At 36.3% G+C, this 21669-nt stretch overlaps 1 protein-coding gene across 5 annotated transcripts in view; it reads left to right on the top strand.

Moving 5' to 3' along the window:
- Positions 1–21669, top strand: part of kcnh3 (potassium voltage-gated channel, subfamily H (eag-related), member 3) — a 201790-nt gene that overhangs the window by 161657 nt on the left and 18464 nt on the right. For 3 of the 5 annotated variants that reach the window (XR_012385441.1, XM_073912773.1, XM_001919401.8), the window contains exons 9-10: positions 185–384; positions 2503–2752. Coding sequence is in view for 2 of the 5 variants with exons in the window: in XM_073912773.1 (XP_073768874.1) it covers positions 185–384; positions 2503–2752 (450 nt within the window). In the remaining 3 variants the exon portion in view is untranslated. Of the gene's footprint in view, positions 1–184; positions 385–2502; positions 3447–3652; positions 4224–21669 lie in introns of those variants that run through there. The other 2 variants (XR_012385442.1, XR_012385443.1) reach the window with 1 other exon arrangement.

The following is a 21669-nucleotide window of genomic DNA, read 5'->3' as shown; positions in this document are numbered from 1 at the left end:
GACAATGTTTTTTTTTAGTTAAAAACATATAAAAAAAATTAATTATCAGCATTTTTATTTAATTTCTGGAATTTTAATTCATGATCCAGATACCTTGAACAATCTACTGTAAGGCACATAGATGTAAAGTTTTTAAAAGAAGTTATAAATTGACCTGAAATGTTTGTTGTGTGTCTCTCCTCAGCACTCATGCACGCTGCAGTCTTCGGTAACGTGACGGCCATTATCCAGCGGATGTACTCGCGCCGCTCACTCTATCACACTCGAACCAAAGACCTCAAAGACTTCATCCGTGTGCATCGACTGCCCAAAGCCCTTGCGCAGCGCATGTTGGAGTGCTTTCAGACCACATGGTCCGTCAACAATGGCATTGATGTCAGCGAGGTATGACCTTAATGTTAATACTTAATAATGTTTTTCATAATTGGTGTGCAGGAAAGACTCAGTTGGATAATATGTTAGCAGTATGAGAGCTGCTCTTCTTAACTAATCTTTGAACTTGAGCAGATTCTTGACATGATTTATGAAAATGTTCACAATATGTTTTTTGTGTTTTCTTATTTAATTAATGGTCAGTGAAAAAGGTCAGACTGTTTACAAGTTGTTAAATTTTAAATTATTTAGCATTATTTTTGTTTTTTGAAGTTGTACATTTATATATATAAGTAAACATTAAATCAGGGGTGCCAACACTTTTTCGTATGAAGAGCCAAAAACCAAATATCATTGAGAGCCATGGGCCAAAGATAAACATACCAAACTATTTGACATTGAAGTTGCCATGGATCATTTCTTAATGTATTTAATAATATTTTAAAACAAATAGAAAGCAACACATTGAATCTTACTGCAGTTAGAACACAAACAGTCACATTTATTAAGGCAGTGGAGTTCAATGCTGAATAGTCAAGCAGAGTCTGCCTTAGCTTTGAATCACTCACCAAAAGGTTGATGTTAAATGACATTTCTGGACTTTGAATTCTTTCGATAATATTAAATAAATAAAAATAAATAAATAAAATAAATCTATCTATCTATCTTCACCTGCTTGGTGAAATAGCAACACAATGTTGTGTTCTTATGTGAATACATCTTATGTTAAATTTTGATCACTTATTCAGAATTTAGTTGTAAAGCATGAAGCATTATTTAAAACCCCAATAACTTGTCTTCTGTGGCACAATAAAACAATAATATCCCTGAGCGCAATAAGGATCTTACGGGAATCTTGATGAGCATTTTTTTTTATACATTCATATTAAAAAAACTCAATTTCTTTATGTGAATATTGCTCAAATTAATAGGAATGCTTAATCTCCCATTAACCTGTAAACTTTATTGTGCTCATGGTATTATATTTTATGGTTTTTTACAATACGAGGTCATGAATATGTATCTGTGGTAAAGAAAACTGAAACAAACTATAATTATTAACAGCATCTAAATGCAAAATACTGACACACAGACAACATTTAAAATGCGAATTATACAAATGCAATCACATGTTGTGATTGCAAATGTTTATCATATTTAAATAGCACAAAGTTTTAAGAAATGTATATTATTAGGTTTAGAGATAATATTGTGATTCATGTTTAAGCTAAGAGGTAAAAGATTGTGATTGCAAATGTCTGTCATATTTAAATTGCTCATATTTTTTTAGAAATGTATATGTTTAGGCTTAGATGTAGGCACTGGATTATCGACTTAATTTTTTTTTTATGCTGTCTTTAAAAAATTTGTTAAGTTTATTGTAAAATGGCTAACAGGTCCAAAAATCTAAATAATTTATGAGCTTTTTTGAAGTGATAAAAGTACAACTATGCACGTTTTTTGCTGTAGATGCATGGATGGTAAGTTTTGAATGTTCAATGCATGAATGGTAAGTTTTGAATGTGTAATACGTCCAAACTTTGTTTCAGCACCAATCAAAACATACAAAACTGTCAATTTTGTAGCCATAAATGTTTCATACTAAAATACTTACGAATAAACAAAGACATCAGGCTGCATTTTTAGCTCATCTACGCAACAGTTGGTTCTCATTACTGGTCTCAACATCACTGGTGTCATTTGATGCATCTGTCTAAGATTAGAGTGTGCTTTTCTATTCCTGTTTAGCTTCACCGTCTCTCCTTTTCTTTCACAATCCCTCATCTCTTTTATCATTTGATTTACTTTCTGCCTTCCACCCCCATCTCATTCACTATCCCATCCGTATCTCTGTTCTGCTCATAAACAAGAGATTCCATCTTACACTCACAATGTATTTAATGAGCTCAATTCAAAACACTCGTTGCGTAACTCGTAGCTCATAACTTACTCTCTCCTTCTGATTTGATATCCAATATCATCTCCAATTAAAGTTCAAGTAGAAGACTGATCTGCGGTTTCGTTGCCGCAGTCTCCTTGACGATCAGCCGTGAATCAAAAGTTTGTGATTCTTTTCAAGGTTGAGAAGTACGAGTACTTGAAATAAAATGCCTCTTTGTCCTTTTGCAGCTTCTGAAGGACTTTCCAGATGAACTGCGGGCCGACATCGCCATGCACCTGAATAAAGAGCTGCTGCAGCTGCCTCTGTTTGAATCGGCCAGTCGAGGGTGCCTGCGATCGCTCTCTCTCATTATCAAAACCTCTTTCTGCGCTCCAGGAGAGTTCCTCATCCGCCAGGGTGACGCTCTGCAGGCCATATACTTTGTCTGCTCGGGCTCCATGGAAGTGCTCAAGGACAACACTGTGCTGGCTATACTGGGTAAGATCATACTCACCATGCCTAATATCCGATAGCCAGAAAGTGATTCATTTTTTTATAAATTGTTAAAATTTTGGTATTTGTGATGCAGCAAGCCCAGAGATTGTTGATTGAATTGTAGATGAATTAAAAGTGATCATAAAAAAATAATTTATCAACTGAGTGGCGGCTTGGACCCGGAAACAAGTCATCACTTACAAGGCGGATTAATACGATAATACTATATTTTTTGAGCACTGCTGGGTAGTGTTTGTCATTAGAAAATATACATTTTAAAAGGGTCAACATCATCATCATCTTACACTTTTTTATTATTTATTATGTCTGGCACAGTGGCAGTAAGTTATTTATTATTTATGGATTCTATCTATCTCCATTTTTGGCAACACTTTAGAATAGGAGTTCATTAGTTTATGCATTCACTAATGAATAATCTTGTATAGTATTTATTAATTGTAGTTCAACATTTACTAATGCGTTATTAAAATCCGGAGTTGTGTTTGTTAACATTTGTTAATGCACAGCAAGTTACATTAATTATTATTAACTTAAATAACCTTATACCATAAAATAGATGAAAAAATACTGTAATAATAAATGTGTTTGTTCATGTTAGTTAATTAACTAAACTAATTGACCAATATTAAAAAGTGTTACCCCGTTTTTTCTTTGTTTCAAAGCCATTTAGCTTTTTGTATATGATATCTGAGATTATAAAAAGTTCAGATGCAAAAACCTCTAAGTGCTATCTGAAATTTTGGAAAAAAATTTCAGACCCCTTTGTTTATGTTATTTTACAATAAAGATTATGAAAATTAATAAATTATGTTAATTAAACATACACTCTGGAGCCTGATGAAAAAGTAAATTTTAGAAGAAAATTTCAGATGGCATTTAGAGGTTTTTGCATCTGAACTCTTCATATATACTTCTTTTTATTTACTACTACAGTATGGTAGTGCAGGGGTACAACCTAAAACGTTTTGACTTTCTAAGTCTGTGTGAGTTCACATGTGTCAGGGTTATACTGTTTGGAGAAACAAGAGCAACGCAGAGTTTAACTTAAGCAGTCTTTATTTAAATAGCACTGAAAAATACATCAGGAAAGACAGGGGAAAACACAAAGTAAAGTATACCTGATAGAGACACAACGGCAAGCACAAGATGTAAATACAAGCAGAAATCAGGTAAATCAGGGAGGGACCAGGTGAAATTAATAACTAATTAACATGGGGGAGAAACTGTCATGGAGCAGATGGGAAGGGTAAACACAGCAAAAGCATAAATGGAACAAAGAGACAACATAGGGTTCAGAGTACAGAATTTAGTTCCCAATTTATTCATTCATTTGATTTAGTAATATAGTAATCTGGCCAACATAGGCAGCAAAAGCTAACAAAACATTTAAAACAGACACAAATCGAAACTTTATTCTAAAAAATTGAATCACATATCAGAAGTATAGTTTATCAAAAAAGAAAAATGTAACTTAAACTCAATTTATAACAGAAGCACAGAAAATTGTACAATGTTTTGTAAACAGTTCCATGTCTGCATTGCATTACATTCAAAACAATTTTTTTCCTCAAATAAAATACCCAAGTGCTTACATCTTATTTTATTTTTGCATCCTGGGATGTAATTAATTCATATGTTTTAGTAAATCTTTGGAGTTTGATCATTTTTTAAACCAGCTTAAGTTGCTTAATTTCACATTAGTCTGTAAAGTGTATATTTTTTCCTTATTTACCTCTAAAACATTGGAAGTGAATTGTGACAACATGCCCCATAGATACCGAAACTAAGTCTTGCTTTTGTTTGTGACCCGCTCCCTGCTACCCATTAAAAAGCCCCAAATACTGATATCACACTACATGTGTGTAGACAAAGAAACGCAGACAAACATCTAATTAATACAATATTAAACATAAATTCAATACTCATTCCTGTATAGCTGCTGTGAGGGTCCTGATAAGTGAAGCAATTTATATGTGAATGTAGCATACATCCAAAAGACTGCGCTCAATGACAGTATAGTGTCCCCTTCTCTATACAGGGATATTAGGACACACCCAAACTGTAGGATGAGTACCCCCTACTGGCCTCACTAACACCACTTCCAACAGCAACTTAGTTTTCCCATGTGGTCTCCCATCCAGGTACTAACCAGGCTCAGCCCTGCTTAGCTTCACTGAGTAACTGGTCTTGTGCTGCAGGATGATACGGCTGTCACATCAGAGCTGTAATGTAATGTAATGTAATGCGTATTTATATAGAGCATTTATTGTGTATGGCCATACACCCAAAGCGCTTCACAATCATGAGGGGGGGGGGTCTCTTCACACCACCACCAGTGTGCAGCATCCACTTGGATGATGCGACGGCAGCCACAGGACAACGGCGCCAGTGTGCTCACCATTGGAAAGACAGTGATAGAGCCAATTCGGTGGAAGGGGATGATTGGGGGGCCATGATCATAAGGGCCGATAGAAGGACTTTGGCCAGGACACCAGGGTTACAACCCTGCTCTTTCACGAGAAGTGCCATGGGATTTTTAATGACCATAGATAGTCAGAACCTCGGTTTAACGTCTTATCCGAAAGACGACGCCCACTGACAGTATAGTGTCCCCTTCACTTTTACTTGGGCATTAGGACTCACACAGACCACAGGTTGAGCGCCCCCTGCTGGCCTCACTAACACTACTTCCAACAGCAACCTAGTGTTCCCTAGTGGTCTCCCATCCAGGTACTAACCAGGCTCAGCCCTGCTTAGCTTCAGTGAGTAACCGGTCTTGGGCTGCAGGGTGATATGACTGATACTCTTGATACTCTTCTCATGGGCATCAATGGAAAGTTTGCAGATCAGTTCAGAAATCTCAACAACAAAGAATCTTAAATGATGTACATTAATATTACCATTACTTGACAGTGAAAATCGAGAGTCTCCATTGAATACAAATCCATCACTTAGATTAAAAACAAATCAAAAGTTTTGAGAGATTTGTTCTCAAGAAAAGTGTCGGACAGGACTATATTGTATCGTTGTGCTTTGCTGTTGGTTAATTTTAAATGATTTTGAACCGACTGAATGATCAGACTGTCTCCTTCTTCATAAACGCACTGTTGCAAAAGGGAAAGACAGCTGTTTGAACAAAGTTTATATCACATGAATTTTACTAAAAGAATAATTGCACAGATCATTTGTAGGAAACTGCAAAATCTGTATAATTAATTGTTATTTTGACTTCAACAGCATCCAGTCTGACCTCTGCAGTCTTACAAACAGATTGCAATTCCATTTGCTGCCTCTGGTGGTGATAAATTCTAAAACAACAAAACAAAACAATTAGAAGTGTCATTTATAAGACTACAACTGTAGTGCAAACGCTTGTCAATCATGCTTACTTATTCAGTGGCTCCTATATTATAATTTCACAGCAATTTCAAAGTCCATTTAAATTCCTCCTATCTGTCATTATTAATTGAGCTTCCTCTGTGAGATTGAGACAGGCCAATACAATAAAAACTGCCCACAGATGCACACACACCATCCATTAATATCATTGTATTACTTATGACACAACTCAGACATTGTAAATGAGCTAAATAATGACTCTTTTGGAGCACCTTGACACACACACACAGAGAGAGACACAGACACACCTCATCCTCCCACTGTCTCCGGTTCTTATTGTTTCGAGGGAGGATTCCCATATAATTTTCAAGTCTATTGAACAGAAACTCTCCCCCTCCCCCTTTACACATGCACATCGGCTCATTGGTTTTATTCTCTCATTAATTGTCTTCCTTTGTTATGCATATTAATGCATATATTATCTGCAAGATTCAGCTACTGTTGTTGATGAGGTTACGAATGGATTCCCTAATGTGCTTCCCAAACTCATAACATCCCAAAACACTCAAAACCAGTTCCAAAACCTTGTGATTTGCCTGTCCAGCAGCCTCCTTCTGAAGTTACGGACACTTTCACTGTAATTCAGCTCATTTTTACAAGTGAAACACAGCCATTTCTATAGGGATTAAGTGAAGATTTGGGATCAGAGTGAAAATGTTTCCCCATACAGATTTAGCTCATATTTAAATCTGCTGCATTTAGCAACGGAAAGTCGCTTCGTTTCAATGTGACTTCTGTTTTAAGTATTGCTACATAATTGACAATATACTCTTTTAAATGGACAGTTGTTAATATTTTGGTAATCTGTCTGACCAATAAAAAACGTCATTAAAATCTAACATTTAATTGACGAGATATAAAAGAAGAGTAGTTGCCCCAAAAATGTTAATTTAGCTTCATAAAATGGGTATTTTTAATTTGCATGCATATGCTTTTGACCCTGAGAGTGCTGGTAGCGCTTGACTTGCATTTTATTAATCACCAGTGTTCACGGTTTCAGCTAAAAATATTCTTAAGATAAAAATTCATTTACATCTTCAATGGCATGGGGGTAAGTAAATTAGTAAATCATCATTTGCAAGTAAACTGAACCTTTAACTGCACGTAAATAACTACTGTATATGCAACTTAATAACATGTCTGTCAGACAAAACAACACAAGAGATTTGGCTCACATTTGGCACCTGTAGTTTAACATTTGCAGGATGCTAATTATAAAACAATACTTTAGTATAGAGCTTAAAAATTACACTGAATTTGGGTAATGTTGTCCATTTTAGTTTTGGTAAGCATAAGTCAATGCTTAAGATTTTAGTATTACGATAAATGTTTGTATATTCTGCATTTTTCTTCACATGTTCAATACCTTGAACATTTTATATTCCCGAATGCTAAATTAGGGCAGCAGTTGTCAATACTGCATGGTCCTTGTGACCCCCTGCTCTGCACATTTTGCATTTCTCACTTGTTTAACACATTGATCTAGCTAACCAGCTTGTTAAAAAGAACTCCATAAAGGAGCTCTATTTTGGTCAACAAGTTCCCTATATACTTTACCCCTTGCAAATGGAAAACAAGCTTAACTTGAAGTTTACTTCATATAAAAACAAATATTTGCATTACACTGTTTGCAGCATCTTCAGAAGAAACGTATTACAGAAATGTGAAAGATTATTTATGTCCACTTTACAAGGCACTTACAAACAAATGGAACAAACCTCGGAAGTAGTAAGAGAAACGTCCAAAATGTGCAGAGCAGGGGGAATATGAGGACAAGGATTGAGAACCGCTGAGTTGGAGAATGTGTTTTGCACAAGCACTTAGTTGAACCACATCTGACAGAAACATCAACAGCTTTCACACATATCTTTCAAAATCAAAGCCATGAATCATAAAAACACTTAGAGACCCTCTCCAAATGGCTATTTTTAGGTCACAACCCAGCCGTTGATAAACACTGATTTAAAGTAAACAGAATGTTTAAAGGGGACCATCAAAATAAGATATTACTGGAATAATCCTTAATCAGTTATGAACTCTCGTGGATAGCAAATTGCAGAAAATTCCTTATTTTTCCAGTGGGCTAAGCTTGTTTTGTTTAATTGTCTGACCTAAAAACATCTTAGAAAAATGATACCTGTATCTTTATGTTATGTTGTGCTTTTCCAGATATTAGCAATCCAGCTCACATTCAATTCAGCCTGCGTTTGCTATTCCGGGCATGCAGAGTATCTGTACATCCCACACTTACATTCACATTCCTGACATACTCGCTATCCTGTACGTTACGTGAAGGAAATTGTTGACACGGAAGCGTAGATGCATGAAATAATTTTCAGGCAGCTCGCGTAGCCACTCAGATTTAAATCAAGCTTAAGTTAACATTGAAATGTTTGCTCTTTCAATCTTTGTTAAATGTGCGAGTATCTTTGCATGCACTGCATCAGAAAAGGTCAGTGCTTTTTATGGTATTGTAGTGGTTAATGAGCTGGGCAGGCCCAGATGTGAAACCCAGTAGTATTCATGAGGATTTATGATTGTGTTGCATATGTTATTCTTTGGCGAAGCACTTGGTCCACTGGCTTCTGCAATAACTGTTTTGAATCAGAATTAGAATTGAGTTATATGGTAATGCTTTCTTGCATAATGCATCCTGATGTACAGGACTATCTGGGTCAGTTGTCACACTTTACATTCAAGTAAACATATAAATTTTGTGATCACAATAGGCTCACTCTAGAAAGTCATCAGATATGGAGAACGATACCTTGAATTTCTGACTTCCAAAAGATATTGCATAACTGTCAACCCATACGTTTTTTCTGGGATTTCCCCGTATTTTACAGTTCCATTACTCTATTATCCCAAAAAAATTTATTTTCTTTTATTTCTCCCATATTATATTTCTTTGAAGGGTGAAAATAAACATTAAAGAGCTATTTTCCCTATACGCAACCCATACCGCCGAATTACTTGGGGATGCCCCTTGCTCTTAAATGTGAGTCTGTTTTATGCTTACACTTTGAAATAAATATAAAAATGGTGCGATTCCCTTCCTTTTTAATCACAGGTGCTGTCGCCCCTCCTATGCAATCCTCAAAACAGTGCGTGACTGTCAGCGAACGCGCTTCATAGTAATAAATAAACACTGTTTATCCAAACGGATACTGTGCATGCGATTTGAAGCGGAGCAAAGGTCTAGGTTTTGGGTGTGTGTTAACAGACAGATACACATTATTAATAACAATACTGACTTTTTTTCTATTTTATACAGTTCCTTTTACAGCATTGATGTTGTAATGTATTGAGGAGACAATCAGTTAAATAGACTTTGTCAATAATTTAGTTGCTCAAGAGTGTGTTGCTCAAGCGTGGTTATTTGCTCAAGCGCACGTGCCTGTTAGGATCGGCAGGCTAGCGTAGAAGCTCCATTGAATATACTGGACTAAAATAAATGCTCATATTATAAAGACATTGCGGGAAAAATGTAATTGAATGCAGTGCTTCTTGTACAATTTAAGACTTACTGTATATATAACTCAACCAGTGGAGATCGCTGATTTTTTAAAGATAACAGAACTTAAATGCGCCAATTTTGCAATGGCATACAGTTCTCCGGAAGTGCTTAACCCAAGTTACTGGCAAATTCCGAGCTAGCCCTTTAGCACTAGCTCCTTATATACCCTATTATATTGTCATGGCATTACACTGCCATGACATTAAATTCATGTCACATTAAATTACAATTACATTACGTTGAAATGATTAATTACATTGTCATTACATTACTTAACACTGTAATTACATTGCACTGCAATTATTTTACTGTGTTATGTTGTTACATTGAAATTAATTGTATTTTTATAGCTTTGTGATTAAATTATAGTTTGCAATTACAATTACATTGTAGTTACATAGTAATTACATTGTGATTAAATCAATTGCATTGTACAAATAATTTGTAATTGTATTAACATTTTAGGTAATGTTAATTATATTAAATACACATAATTGCTTTGTAATTGTAATAACATTATAATAATTCATTAAACTGTATTTACATTATCAGCAATTTCACAAAAAAAAATCTGATAATAATGTGGGCATGATTTGAATAAGACATTTGATAACACTTCTTACGATGAAATAACATCTTCATTGAAATGCACATTTGTACATTAATAGTTGAAATACAGCAGTGACATACAGCCACAACTAATACATACATGAAAAAATGGCTTTGCTGCTATCCCTAATGGCTTGTAATTATGAAGTTAATTTATGCAGCTCTAATCAGTTCACTCTACAGTCCAATGGATAAACATAGTTAAAACACACATTTAATAAACATAAATAAGTACTAATGGGGAAATGTAAAAGGAAGGAAATGTACTGTTACTATACAAAGTTATCTTTTAATAAAACACATCCAGCACCGAAATTGCCTAAAAAGCTTGTGTACAGGATAAAATCATCTTATCTCGTTAAAGAGACAGTTCATCCAAAAAAGGAAGATGTCCTCACCGTTTACTCAAATGATTATACACCTTTATGAATTACTTTCTTCTGTTCAGTACAAAAAAAAACAAGAAAGTTTTGAGAATGTTAGAAAAAAATAGCAGTCAGACATCCATGGCAATAAGTAAGTAACAAAGTAAATCAGTGGATGATTTTTTGTTCAGCATTCGTCAGTTCATCTTTAATTCTACCATGCTTTCACAAATATAATTTTTTTTCCCCAAAGCAGCTTAACATAGATAAAGAAATTAAAATAAAAAGCTATAACAATATTTCAGATTGTGGAACATTCCAGCATATCAGGCAGGCGGGCAGGAGTGTAGTACTAGAATGATGTTGTAGTTCTAGTTCAATTAAAACTGATTCAGTTCAGTTTAATATAAATGTCACGGTTGAAGTTCAAGTTAGTTTGATTCATATGTCACAACTGAAGGACGATCCACTGAAGAGCAGCTTCAGAGGCGACAGTGGCAAGGAACCAAAACTCCACCAATTGATTAAAAGCTGGAGTGACCAGTTCACCTCTGGCCAAATATAAAGGGCAGAGCTGCATTGTGGACATCTGAGTGATTGAGATTGATGAGCATCATATCTTTCTTTCTGTTTAGCAGAAGAAAAAACCCAAACAGGTTTAGAAGAAATGGAGAGTAAATGATGAAATTGTTTGGGTAAACCATCTCTCTATCAAAAAACAAAAAAATATATATATATGATAATTATCATGCAGCTCTAATCAGTTTGCTTTACCATCTCATTATATGAAATATTTATACGTTGTGCTTGGAAAAAAGGATTGCATTTGTGCTTAATTTGGTTTAAACAAAAAAATAAAAATGATGCTGGAAAGCTACTAGCAACAAGATAACTGCAGCCCAAACTGCCTTTGGCAAATATCAGACAGCAGTAGTTTAATAAGACAGCATCTCTTATCTCTTAATGTGAATGATAGCTTAAATAAATATTGCAAATGCTTCTTCTTAGCTTGGCAGAGATTAAGGGTGCTTTCACACCTACACTTTTGTTTCGGAACGTATCTCGTTTGCCCAGTTAGCGCGGTTCGATTGGCATATGTGAACAGGGCAATCGCGCTCTGTTCCGCGCCAAAGTAATCGTTTCGAGATCACTTGAATGAGGTGGGGCTCGATTGAAACGAACCCTGGAGCGGTTCGATTGCAGTGAGAAAGCGATCCGATCCGAGCGCGGTTATATCACAGTGTTTTATGGATATGTAATAGGCTTACGGCTATATGAAGAGAGAATTATGAGTAGGGCGGGAAGTTTCGCGAGTCTCCGGATGCCCGCAAACGAGGGATGATCTCCCGGTAATCTCGCGTCTCTCTCCCAGTCCTCAAATAGGCATCGTCGCGCACCCTTCTCACCCCTCCCCACCGTGTCTCTCCTCAGACACGTTACGCGTGCGCACCCTGTCAATCACCACCAAACCACCACCTCTCCTGACAGCTTAGCGGGACGCTGCAAAATAAACCCTGACACTCTGACCAATGTAAGGAGAGTTTACTCCCACGTGACTTGTTTTAGCTCTTTTGGTCCGATTAGAAACTTTGCAGTGTGAAAGCGAACCGCTCCAAGAGCAAAGAGCAACAATGTAACAATTTTAATCTCTGTTTCGGAACAACTGAATCGATTCACAGGTGTGAAAGCACCCTAAATAAATAGTATCACCCTAAAATTAACCCGTACTATCACAATACTATGTGATAAGGTGACACATTTTTATCTGCCAATAGATGCAAATGTCATATACTGTAAACATAAATTTTATGAGGAACTTCCTTCATTTAATTTTTTCATAATGCTTATTTAATGTGATGCACCAGACCGCAGGCCACTGTACTAAACAAATGCTCTCCTGTTCGATATGTATCATCAATGCATCTTTGTTTCAGACACCGTCTATATGCCTTTGTGACAAGATTTCAATGAACACATCTTTCTTGTACTCACTTTGCTTTAGATATTCAACCAAGACCCTCTTCATCTTAACTTTTTCTTGTTGTTTGTGCTTCCTGTTGACCTCCCCCCAATTTTTTTTCTGGAAAACTGCAAGACAGCAGCTTTGACTATAGAGAATATATGAAACTTTTACTGTTTTTCTCCTTTCATCTGGGCATCAACCGGCTGCCCAACACACACTGCATTTCTAACACTCCTCATGTGAAAGAAAAAGCGTTTGCTTGGTGTATGGATTATGCATCAAGCAAAAGATACCATACATATAAAATTAATTGACACGGTGCTTAAAAAGCTGTTGAAAAAAATCAGATGTGTACAGTTCCCATCATAAATAAAATATTAGTCTTATCCGTACCCCCTCTTGTACAGTTAATCTGAAAATAAAGGCTCTGGAAAGGTCAAAGCAAACGAAGAGCCGGAGCTCTTGCCAAGTTAAAGGTTCTTGTGTGTGTATGTGTGCCTCTTTATCTCTGAACGCCTGGACTCTATTGCTCTGATCAAATCAAATATTGGCGTGCTGCTAGGCCACATCCACCCCTCTCTCTCACACACACACACACACACACACACACACACACACACACACACACACACACACACACACACACTTAATAATTGATGGTTAATGCATTATTAAAATGCTTTGACTATTAATACAGGCTGACAGATGAAGGCCATAGATCTCCACACACATGCACTATAATGTGTGAGAAAGGGAATCAAAGAATGAGAAAAGGAACATGCACTAAGAGACGCATTAAGCTCTGTTATAAAACATAGCAAGGCGCCTAACTAGACAACATTTTGTATATATATATTTATATTAAATAACTGATTGTGGTGGCATGGTGGTGCAGTGGTTAGCACTGTTGCCTCACAGCAAGAAGGCCACTGGTTTGAGTTCCTGTTGGGCAGTTAGCATTTCTGTGTGGAGTTTGCATGTTCTCCCCTTGTTTGCGTGGGTTTGCTACGGGTTCCCCCACAATCCAAAGACATGCGGTATAGGTGAATTGAATTTAGAAAACTAATAAACTAATTTGATCATAGTGTATGACTGTGTGTGTGAATGCGAGTGTGTATCGGTGTTTTCCAGTACCTAGTTGCGGATGGAAGGGCATTCACTGTGTAAAAAATATAAAGAGATAATTTATGGTTCATTCTGCTGTGGTGACCATTGGTAAATCAGAGACCAAGCTGAAGTAAAATGAATGAATAACTGATTGTTCTGAGTGATATTTGCTGATACAGACACTAGCTACATTTCCATCCTTCTATTGTTATGCACATTTTGGATATGCTCATAAAAAATTGGTTGAAACACCAGGATGCGCATAAGTTTTGAAAATACACATTAATAACATATGCACACAACTGAGTAGGATAAATTTTTCATTCGATAAGAAAAGATGCGCATAAACTACAATGGAAACACTTTTACCCAGCAAATTACAGTATGCCCATTAAAAAAGTCATGTGATTTTTTTATAAGAGATTAAACTGTGATAATAAAAATGTGCGTGGATGGACAAAAAAGCAGGCTGAGCACACTGTAAAACATCTGTAATGTTGTTTTGGTCATTTTAAAATGCCTTAACCATCTCAGTATTAGTGTTATAATATTATTAATGACCTTCAGAATTGTCAAGAGCGTCTGTGCTCCACTTCTTCAAACGCCACCAGGCATTCATTGATTGTCGACATCATCTTCTAAGGCGCAAGTCATTTATTAAATAAGAAAAAGCTGCATGCAGCTTTTACATGGAAAATTAAGTTTTACTTTTGATATTTGCCACCAGTTAATCAGGAAGTGACGATTTTATTCCCTTTGACTACTTGGAGGGAAACGCTGCTTTGTTTAAGCTGCGCCTTTTATACAATATTTCTGTTTTGCTCATAAATTAAATTGCATCTTTGGATGGAAACATAGCTACTGATAATTTGATGGGTCTGCATTTTATTTTATTCTATATATAGTTTTAATTAGTGATAATTTGTTTCAAAAGGATTTTAAATGAAAAAAAGATGAATCCCTAAAATATATTTTTAAAAAAAAGGTTCAACTCTGAAATATATGAATCAGCATTGATTGACATGCCAGCGTTAAAAAAATAGTTCAGCCAAAAAATAAAAAATTACCCGATAATTTAGGCCTCCTCAGTGTATTACTTTCTTCTTTCAGACAAACAGCCAGTGTAGTTTTGCAGTTTTTCCTGGCTCTTCAATGCCGTAAAGTTGGGTAATAATAAGAAATATGATAAGTTGGGTAATGGCCCAGTTTTGAGGCTTCCAAAAGTGCATAAATCTTTTTATTTAGATTAGCTGTGTTAAACGTTTGTGCCTTGTGAAACCAAACCAGTGAAGAGCTTATAAATATTTTTTCACAAAACATTTTCACTACAAATCTCATGCAGTTTTCCACATGGATACAGATAAAAAATAAATGCTTTAAAATAAATAAAAAAACTATTGAAAAGATAAGGCTCTAATGCATATGCAAATTACTGTGTCCACACATTTTCCTCGTTTCTCTGTGTGTTTAATAAATCCTGACTTTAGTTTTTGAACATCAAATTAGGATTTGCATGACACTAGCTGTTAGTATATCTGGCATTAGAATAAGTGAAGTTTTATGAACTAATTTTGAGAGGATCACGTGCTATGATTGACCACAGATAGCTTCACACCAATAATTATATGATAGACCATTCATTCATTCATTCATTTTCTTGTTGGCATAGTCCCTTTATTAATCCGGGGTCGCCACAGCGGAATGAACACACACGCACTCATACACTACGGACAATTTAGTCTACCCAACTCACCTGTACCGCATGTCTTCGGACTGTGGGGGAAACCGGAGCACCCGGAGGAAACCCACGCAAATGCGGGGAGAACATGCTGAGTCGAGGCTCGAACCAGGGACCCAGCGACCTTCTTGCTGTGAGGCAAAAGCACTACCTACTGCACCACTGTGTCGCCTATAATGGATCAATCAAATCAATTCAAGCCTACAAAATTTGCCCGTTTTCCTCACCTCCTTTATGTTTGTTTTTGTAGAACCCCCTTATTCACCCCGTCTCCCCCTCTTTTCATTCTACACTGGGAAAGCTCTCGAGACCTACCTAATATCAGACCCCCTTCTATACCCCAGGCTCAAGAATCTTCGAGCTCAGGGCTGTCTCCCCGGACAGCATGCCAAACCTTCAATTAGGATTAGCTTTAGCTAAGTGTGAACTCTTGATTTTATGCAAATGGAGGGTAATTGTATATGAAATTCAGCAATGCATAACTCTTAAATTTAAACTTAAATAATTCTTATATCAAGTGTACAATTGAGTCTAGAAAGGAAGTATAAATACTGAGCTGTGAGTGAATGCACACACACATTCGGGTGCACATATATAGACTGTCCGTGTTCCCACACACGTCCACTCACTGTCACCCAGAGACTGTTTGCTTCAATGTTTGGGAGATCTGCGTTTGATGTTGAAAACACACCACCTGCACACACGCAAAGTAATGGCACTTTCCTGTGGCGTTATCGATCTGACAGCTTGACCCGACGATCCACAGGAGGCTCCGGAGAAAACTGGAGAGAGACAAACAGACAAGCAGCCAGCCTAACACAGAGATGGCATGAGAGAGAGAGAGAAAGACACCCAGCAAATTGGCGATGACTGATAAAAAATGAAAGCATGAAATGAAAGCAAATGATTAGTCAGGACAGACGGCAATAAACAGTTATTCTGGGAAGCAGAGCGATAAATACACACGCGGACACCCAGACGTCTGGATGGGGGAGTGATTGTCTTAATTAAAGCTGCGGTATAAAATGGCTTCCTCCACCTAGACTCATGTCACCTCGTGATGAGATTATAGTTATTGAACTGTAGAGCTACTGTCTGTCGCTGAGGTGAGGGCAATGAGAGAGGAAGAGCACAGATACAGAGATAAGAAAAGGAGGATTTCCGTTAAGGTCTAGTCATGTGACTCACATCAATGTGATGCATTGAACTCTATGGATTCAAGAATCCGATAATCTAACCCTCAATGCCACAGCGTTCGCCAGGCAAGCTCTATAACATGGCTCTCAAATTGAAAACGATTACAACTTTCACCCCATTTCGCATTGACCTTTCGAAAGCACTGCAATAATTACTGCTAGTGACAGGGCTTAAGTGATTCATACATGCTTTTGCATCTCTGATGATGTCTTCCGAAGACCAAAGCAACATGGATCATATTATAGATCCTGATTGATTTAACGTTTTATTTGCTGTATTGCTTCTAATGGAAACTTCAGTTCTTATTTTAAATTACAGAACCAGGCAAAAGTTTAGGGTCATTTTTTTGTACTTTTTTTTTTAAAGAAAATTATTCTGTTTATCAAGGTAGCATTTATTAAATGTAAAAAAAGGGTTAAATATTTATTACAATTTTAAATAACTGCTTTCTTATTGTATGTAGTTTCAAATTAAATTATTACTCGTCATTATTGATTTTATTATCATTAAATTAATAATAATAATAATAATAATAATAATTCATATTAGTGATTTCTGAAGGATCATGTGACTTTGAAGACTGGAGTAAAATTAATCTTTAAAATCATTAAAATTGAATTATACGCTACTTTTGAATAGTATTTTTATAGTGGAATAACATTTCACAATTTTACAATTTGTACTGTATTTTTGATTAAATAAATGTAGCCTTGGTGAGCAGAAGAAGCTTATTTTAAAACATTTAAAAATCCTACTGACCCCAAACTTTTTACCGGTAGTGTAGGTTTTCCTTATTACAAATCTTATGTACATTTCTGTCTACTGCTACTTAGCAGCCGCACGGATAAAAAAAAAAAATATCACACTTTTGTTAAAGTCGCCATGAAACATAAGTTAAGGTTTTTGTTGTTGTTGTTTTTTTCTCATATTGGGATGTACATCCAATTCAAACAGTCGTGAAATTAAAAAAAAATGTAGGGTGGTGCATGATTTCATACATTGGGAAGTGATTGGATCATTGGATAATTGCTAACAAAATGGAAGAATACTGAGCAGTTGAAGAAAGCAGGGCATAAATGAGATACGGCCTGATAGACCCACCCTAAAGGCATTCCATTAGACCAGAAATGAAAGAAAAGTCATTTCGAGGGGGCTGGGAAGAGTAAATTCATTCCTTCATTCATTTTCTTTTCGGCTTAGTCCCTTTATTAATCAGGGGTCACCACAGCGGAAAGAACCGCCAACTAATCCAGCATATGTTTTACGCAGCGGATGCCCATCCAGCTGCAACTCATCACTGGAAAACACCCTCACACTCTTATTTATACAAACAAACTACAGACAGTTATAGCTTACCCAATTCTCCTATACCGCATGTCTTTGGACTGTGGGGGAAACCGGACAGCTGGAGGAAACCCACAAGAACACGGGGAGAACATGTAAACTCCACACAGAAATGCCAACAGAACCAAGCCAAGGCTCAAACCAGCAACCTTCTTGTAATCAACAAATGTGTTTAATTAAAGATTAAGATGACACTTAAAAGGATTACATAGTACAAACATACATAAGCAAATACATATAGATACACACTTATTGGACATACTGCACCATTCCAATTAATATTAAGAATATACTGCTGCAAAACACCATAAGTAAACCATACAGGTCAGAATTGGGGCAAAATGTACTGTGTATTAATATAACTAAACAATTACAACTCCCAATGAGGCCCTGTTTACACCTAGTGTTTATGTGCACTTTGGCTCACAAGACGAAGAAGAGAAATTACTGTATTCACCTGCTGTTTTCATCTGTTTCTGATGGACAAACTTTTTTTTACTGATTTCTTTGATTGGGTGGCAAAATATATGTATGGGCTTTTTCCTATGTTTCAATTTAATATGGCAAAAAAGCTTCAAAAATGTACTTGAACACCGGCAATGTAAAACAATTAGGAAAGAGTATCAACTTTCATTTCTGCACTGAGAGCCAAAAAACTGTGGTAAATTCAGTTTTTTTTTTTTTTCATGGCAAGTTTCATTTCTGGCTTGCACACTTCAACAACACATCCCATAATTTTTGTAGAATTGGACTGTTGGGATGCTTTTGACCACATGAATGTCTGCACTTACAGCAAGCCTTAATCTTGCAGCAAACGTCTACACTTAAAGCAAAATCTCTAAAATTCTCCAAAGCAGAAAAGTAAAGAAATGCTCCAAAAAAAGAGCAAGCCAAAAAAACAACATTTTGCTTTGCCATGTTATCTTAGAGCCAAGATACAAGATAGCTCTTGTAAACATGACTGTATAAACATGCAAAAACACGAACACTCACACACACTTGCCATCTTCCTCCCGGCACATGCATAATTACCACACCTGCTTGCTTGATAAAAGATGCGCATATGGTCCACCACCCATTTCTCTCCCAGCGCTGCTGAACTCAGTTGCCTCCAATGTGTGCCAACTGGTGTGCCTTCCCCCAATGCACCGCTCTGACACTACAGCACACTTCTGAATTTGACACTGAATTCAACGTCTCTTTGCACCGAACCAGAACATATTTTTAGCCCCTGTGCTGCCCTGCCTTGTGTGGCCCTCCAGAGTCTCATTTTCAAGCCTAAAACAGAAACGTTTCATTCATATGTTAAGCATCTTAATTGCACTGATCGTTGTGACTTTTTTTGCTTGTTTAAATACATTTAAAATGTACTTGTTTTATTATGAACAATTGCAAAATAGCAGTTTAGCATTTTAGCTATTTACAAACCTGCGAATGAAAAATATTAAAAAAAAATGAAAACTATTTAAATTAGCATAAATATAATTTTTTTTAATTATTATTATTTATCCAAGTGTGTTCTATTGAGAGACAGTATATCTTATAGCAGGGGGTCCTGTTCAAGACCGGCCGCATAGAACAAAGTTACAAAAAATAAATAAATAAATACATGTCCCAACACATAGACGCACACAAAAACAGTATAAACCATAATCAATTGTTAAAACATGCATGCTGTTCTAAATTGACAGTGTTTAATTAACTATAGCAATAGATGGTATAGATTTCATATGTAGTATATACTGAAGCTCATTCCATACATATGGAGCATACTTAGATAATGCATATCGACCAAACTCTGTGTGAAAAATAGCATCTTAAATAAGGGTATATCTGCTGATCTGGTATTTGAACATTACTCCAACAAATTAGATATATAGTGTACTATGGTAATTTACCAAAAAAGGCTTTAAAAATAAAAACTAAGATATGATTTTCTCCCTCACTGTAATAAGGTCCATTCTATCAATTTCTGTCAATATAAATTATAGTGATGTGTATTATAATGGCTTACCCAAAACAATACAGATTCACAACTTACCTAAGATCATAAGAAATAAAAATAACTCTACCAGCATTTTTGCCAAATAAATAAATAGATAAATAAAAATACTGTACCCTATTACAAAATAGGAGTCGCAGTGTTCCCAAAGTGCTTTCTAATGGTCACATTTTTTTGTACACATAACATATTTTTAAACATTATAGTTTAAATAACTAATTTCTTTAGTGTTTGCCATGATGACAGTACATACTATTTTGCCAGTTATTTTGCATGATACTAGTATTTAGCCTAAAGTGCAATTTAAAGGCTGAACTGAATTGATTGCAAGTTGGAATAAATAGGCAAGTCATTGGACAACTGTGTTTTGTTGTGTAGCCAATAGATAAACAGCTCTAAATTGGGCTAATAATAATGAATTTAAGGGTGACGCAGTGGCGCTGTAGGTAGTGCTTTCGCCTCACAGTGAGAAGGTCGTTGGTTCGAGCCTCGGCTGGGTCAGTTGGCATTTCTATGTGGAGTTTGCATGTTCTTCCTGCGTTCGTGTGGGTTTCCTCCGGGTGCTCTGGTTTCCCCCACAGTCCAAAGACTTGTGTTACAGGTGAATTGGGTAGGCTAAATTGTCAGTAGTGTATGTGTGGATGTTTCCCAGAGATGGGATATGGCTGGAAGGGCATCCTCTGCGTAAAAACGTGCTGGATAAGTTGGCGGTTCTTTCTGCTGTGGCAACCCCAGATTGATAAAAGGACTAAGCCGAAAAGAAAATGAATGAATGAATAAGAATTTAGCAGGGTTTCATTTAATCAAAAAATCTAGAGGTATTCAAACTTCATTGATTCATTCATTTTCTTTTTGACTTAGTCCCTTTATTAATCAGGGGTTGCCACAGCGGAATGCACCACCAACTTATCTAGAATATGTTTTATGCAGCAGATGCCCTTCCAGCCGCAACCCAACACTGGGAAACACCCATACACTCATGCATTCACACACATACACTATGGCCAATTTAGCTTATTCAATTTACCTACAGTATACCTCATATCTTTGGACTGTGGGGTAAACCCACTCCAACACAGAGAGAACATGCAAACTCCACACAGAAATGCCAACTGACCCAGCCGAGGCTCGAATCAGTGACCCTCTTGCTGTGAGGCAATCATGCTACTCACTGCGCCACCATGACACCCAGCACTAAAACTTTTTTAATGCAAATGATTGTTTATTGATATAATATGAAAACTGATCTTTCCACACCCATCTATCTAAATACATATGCATAATTTACATACATACCTACAACCAGTGTTGGGGAATGTTACTTTTGAAAGTAATCCATTACAATATTACACCCCAAAAAAGTAACTAGTTGCATGACTTGGTTATGGTAATTCAAGCAATACATTACTTTTGAGTTGCTTTTGCGTTTATTTTACCTGTCTAAGGCTTGATCTCTTTCAGAACATGCAGGGTTTTTTTTTTTAATAGAGGAGCTCTGCAATCAACAACACTCATGCAACAATGTGTCATGCACATTCATTTACCTTTAAAACAATACACTAAAAAAATAATAATTTAGAGTATTGTTATCTTCTGAGATCTTCCTGGCCCCAAAGTTATACATGCCGTATATACAGGTTATTGAAAGTTTAAAACAG

This window comes from Danio rerio, chromosome 9, assembly GCF_049306965.1.
Source record: "Danio rerio strain Tuebingen ecotype United States chromosome 9, GRCz12tu, whole genome shotgun sequence".
In the NCBI taxonomy this organism is placed as follows: domain Eukaryota; kingdom Metazoa; phylum Chordata; class Actinopteri; order Cypriniformes; family Danionidae; genus Danio; species Danio rerio.
This window is presented reverse-complemented; position numbering and strand designations above follow the sequence as displayed.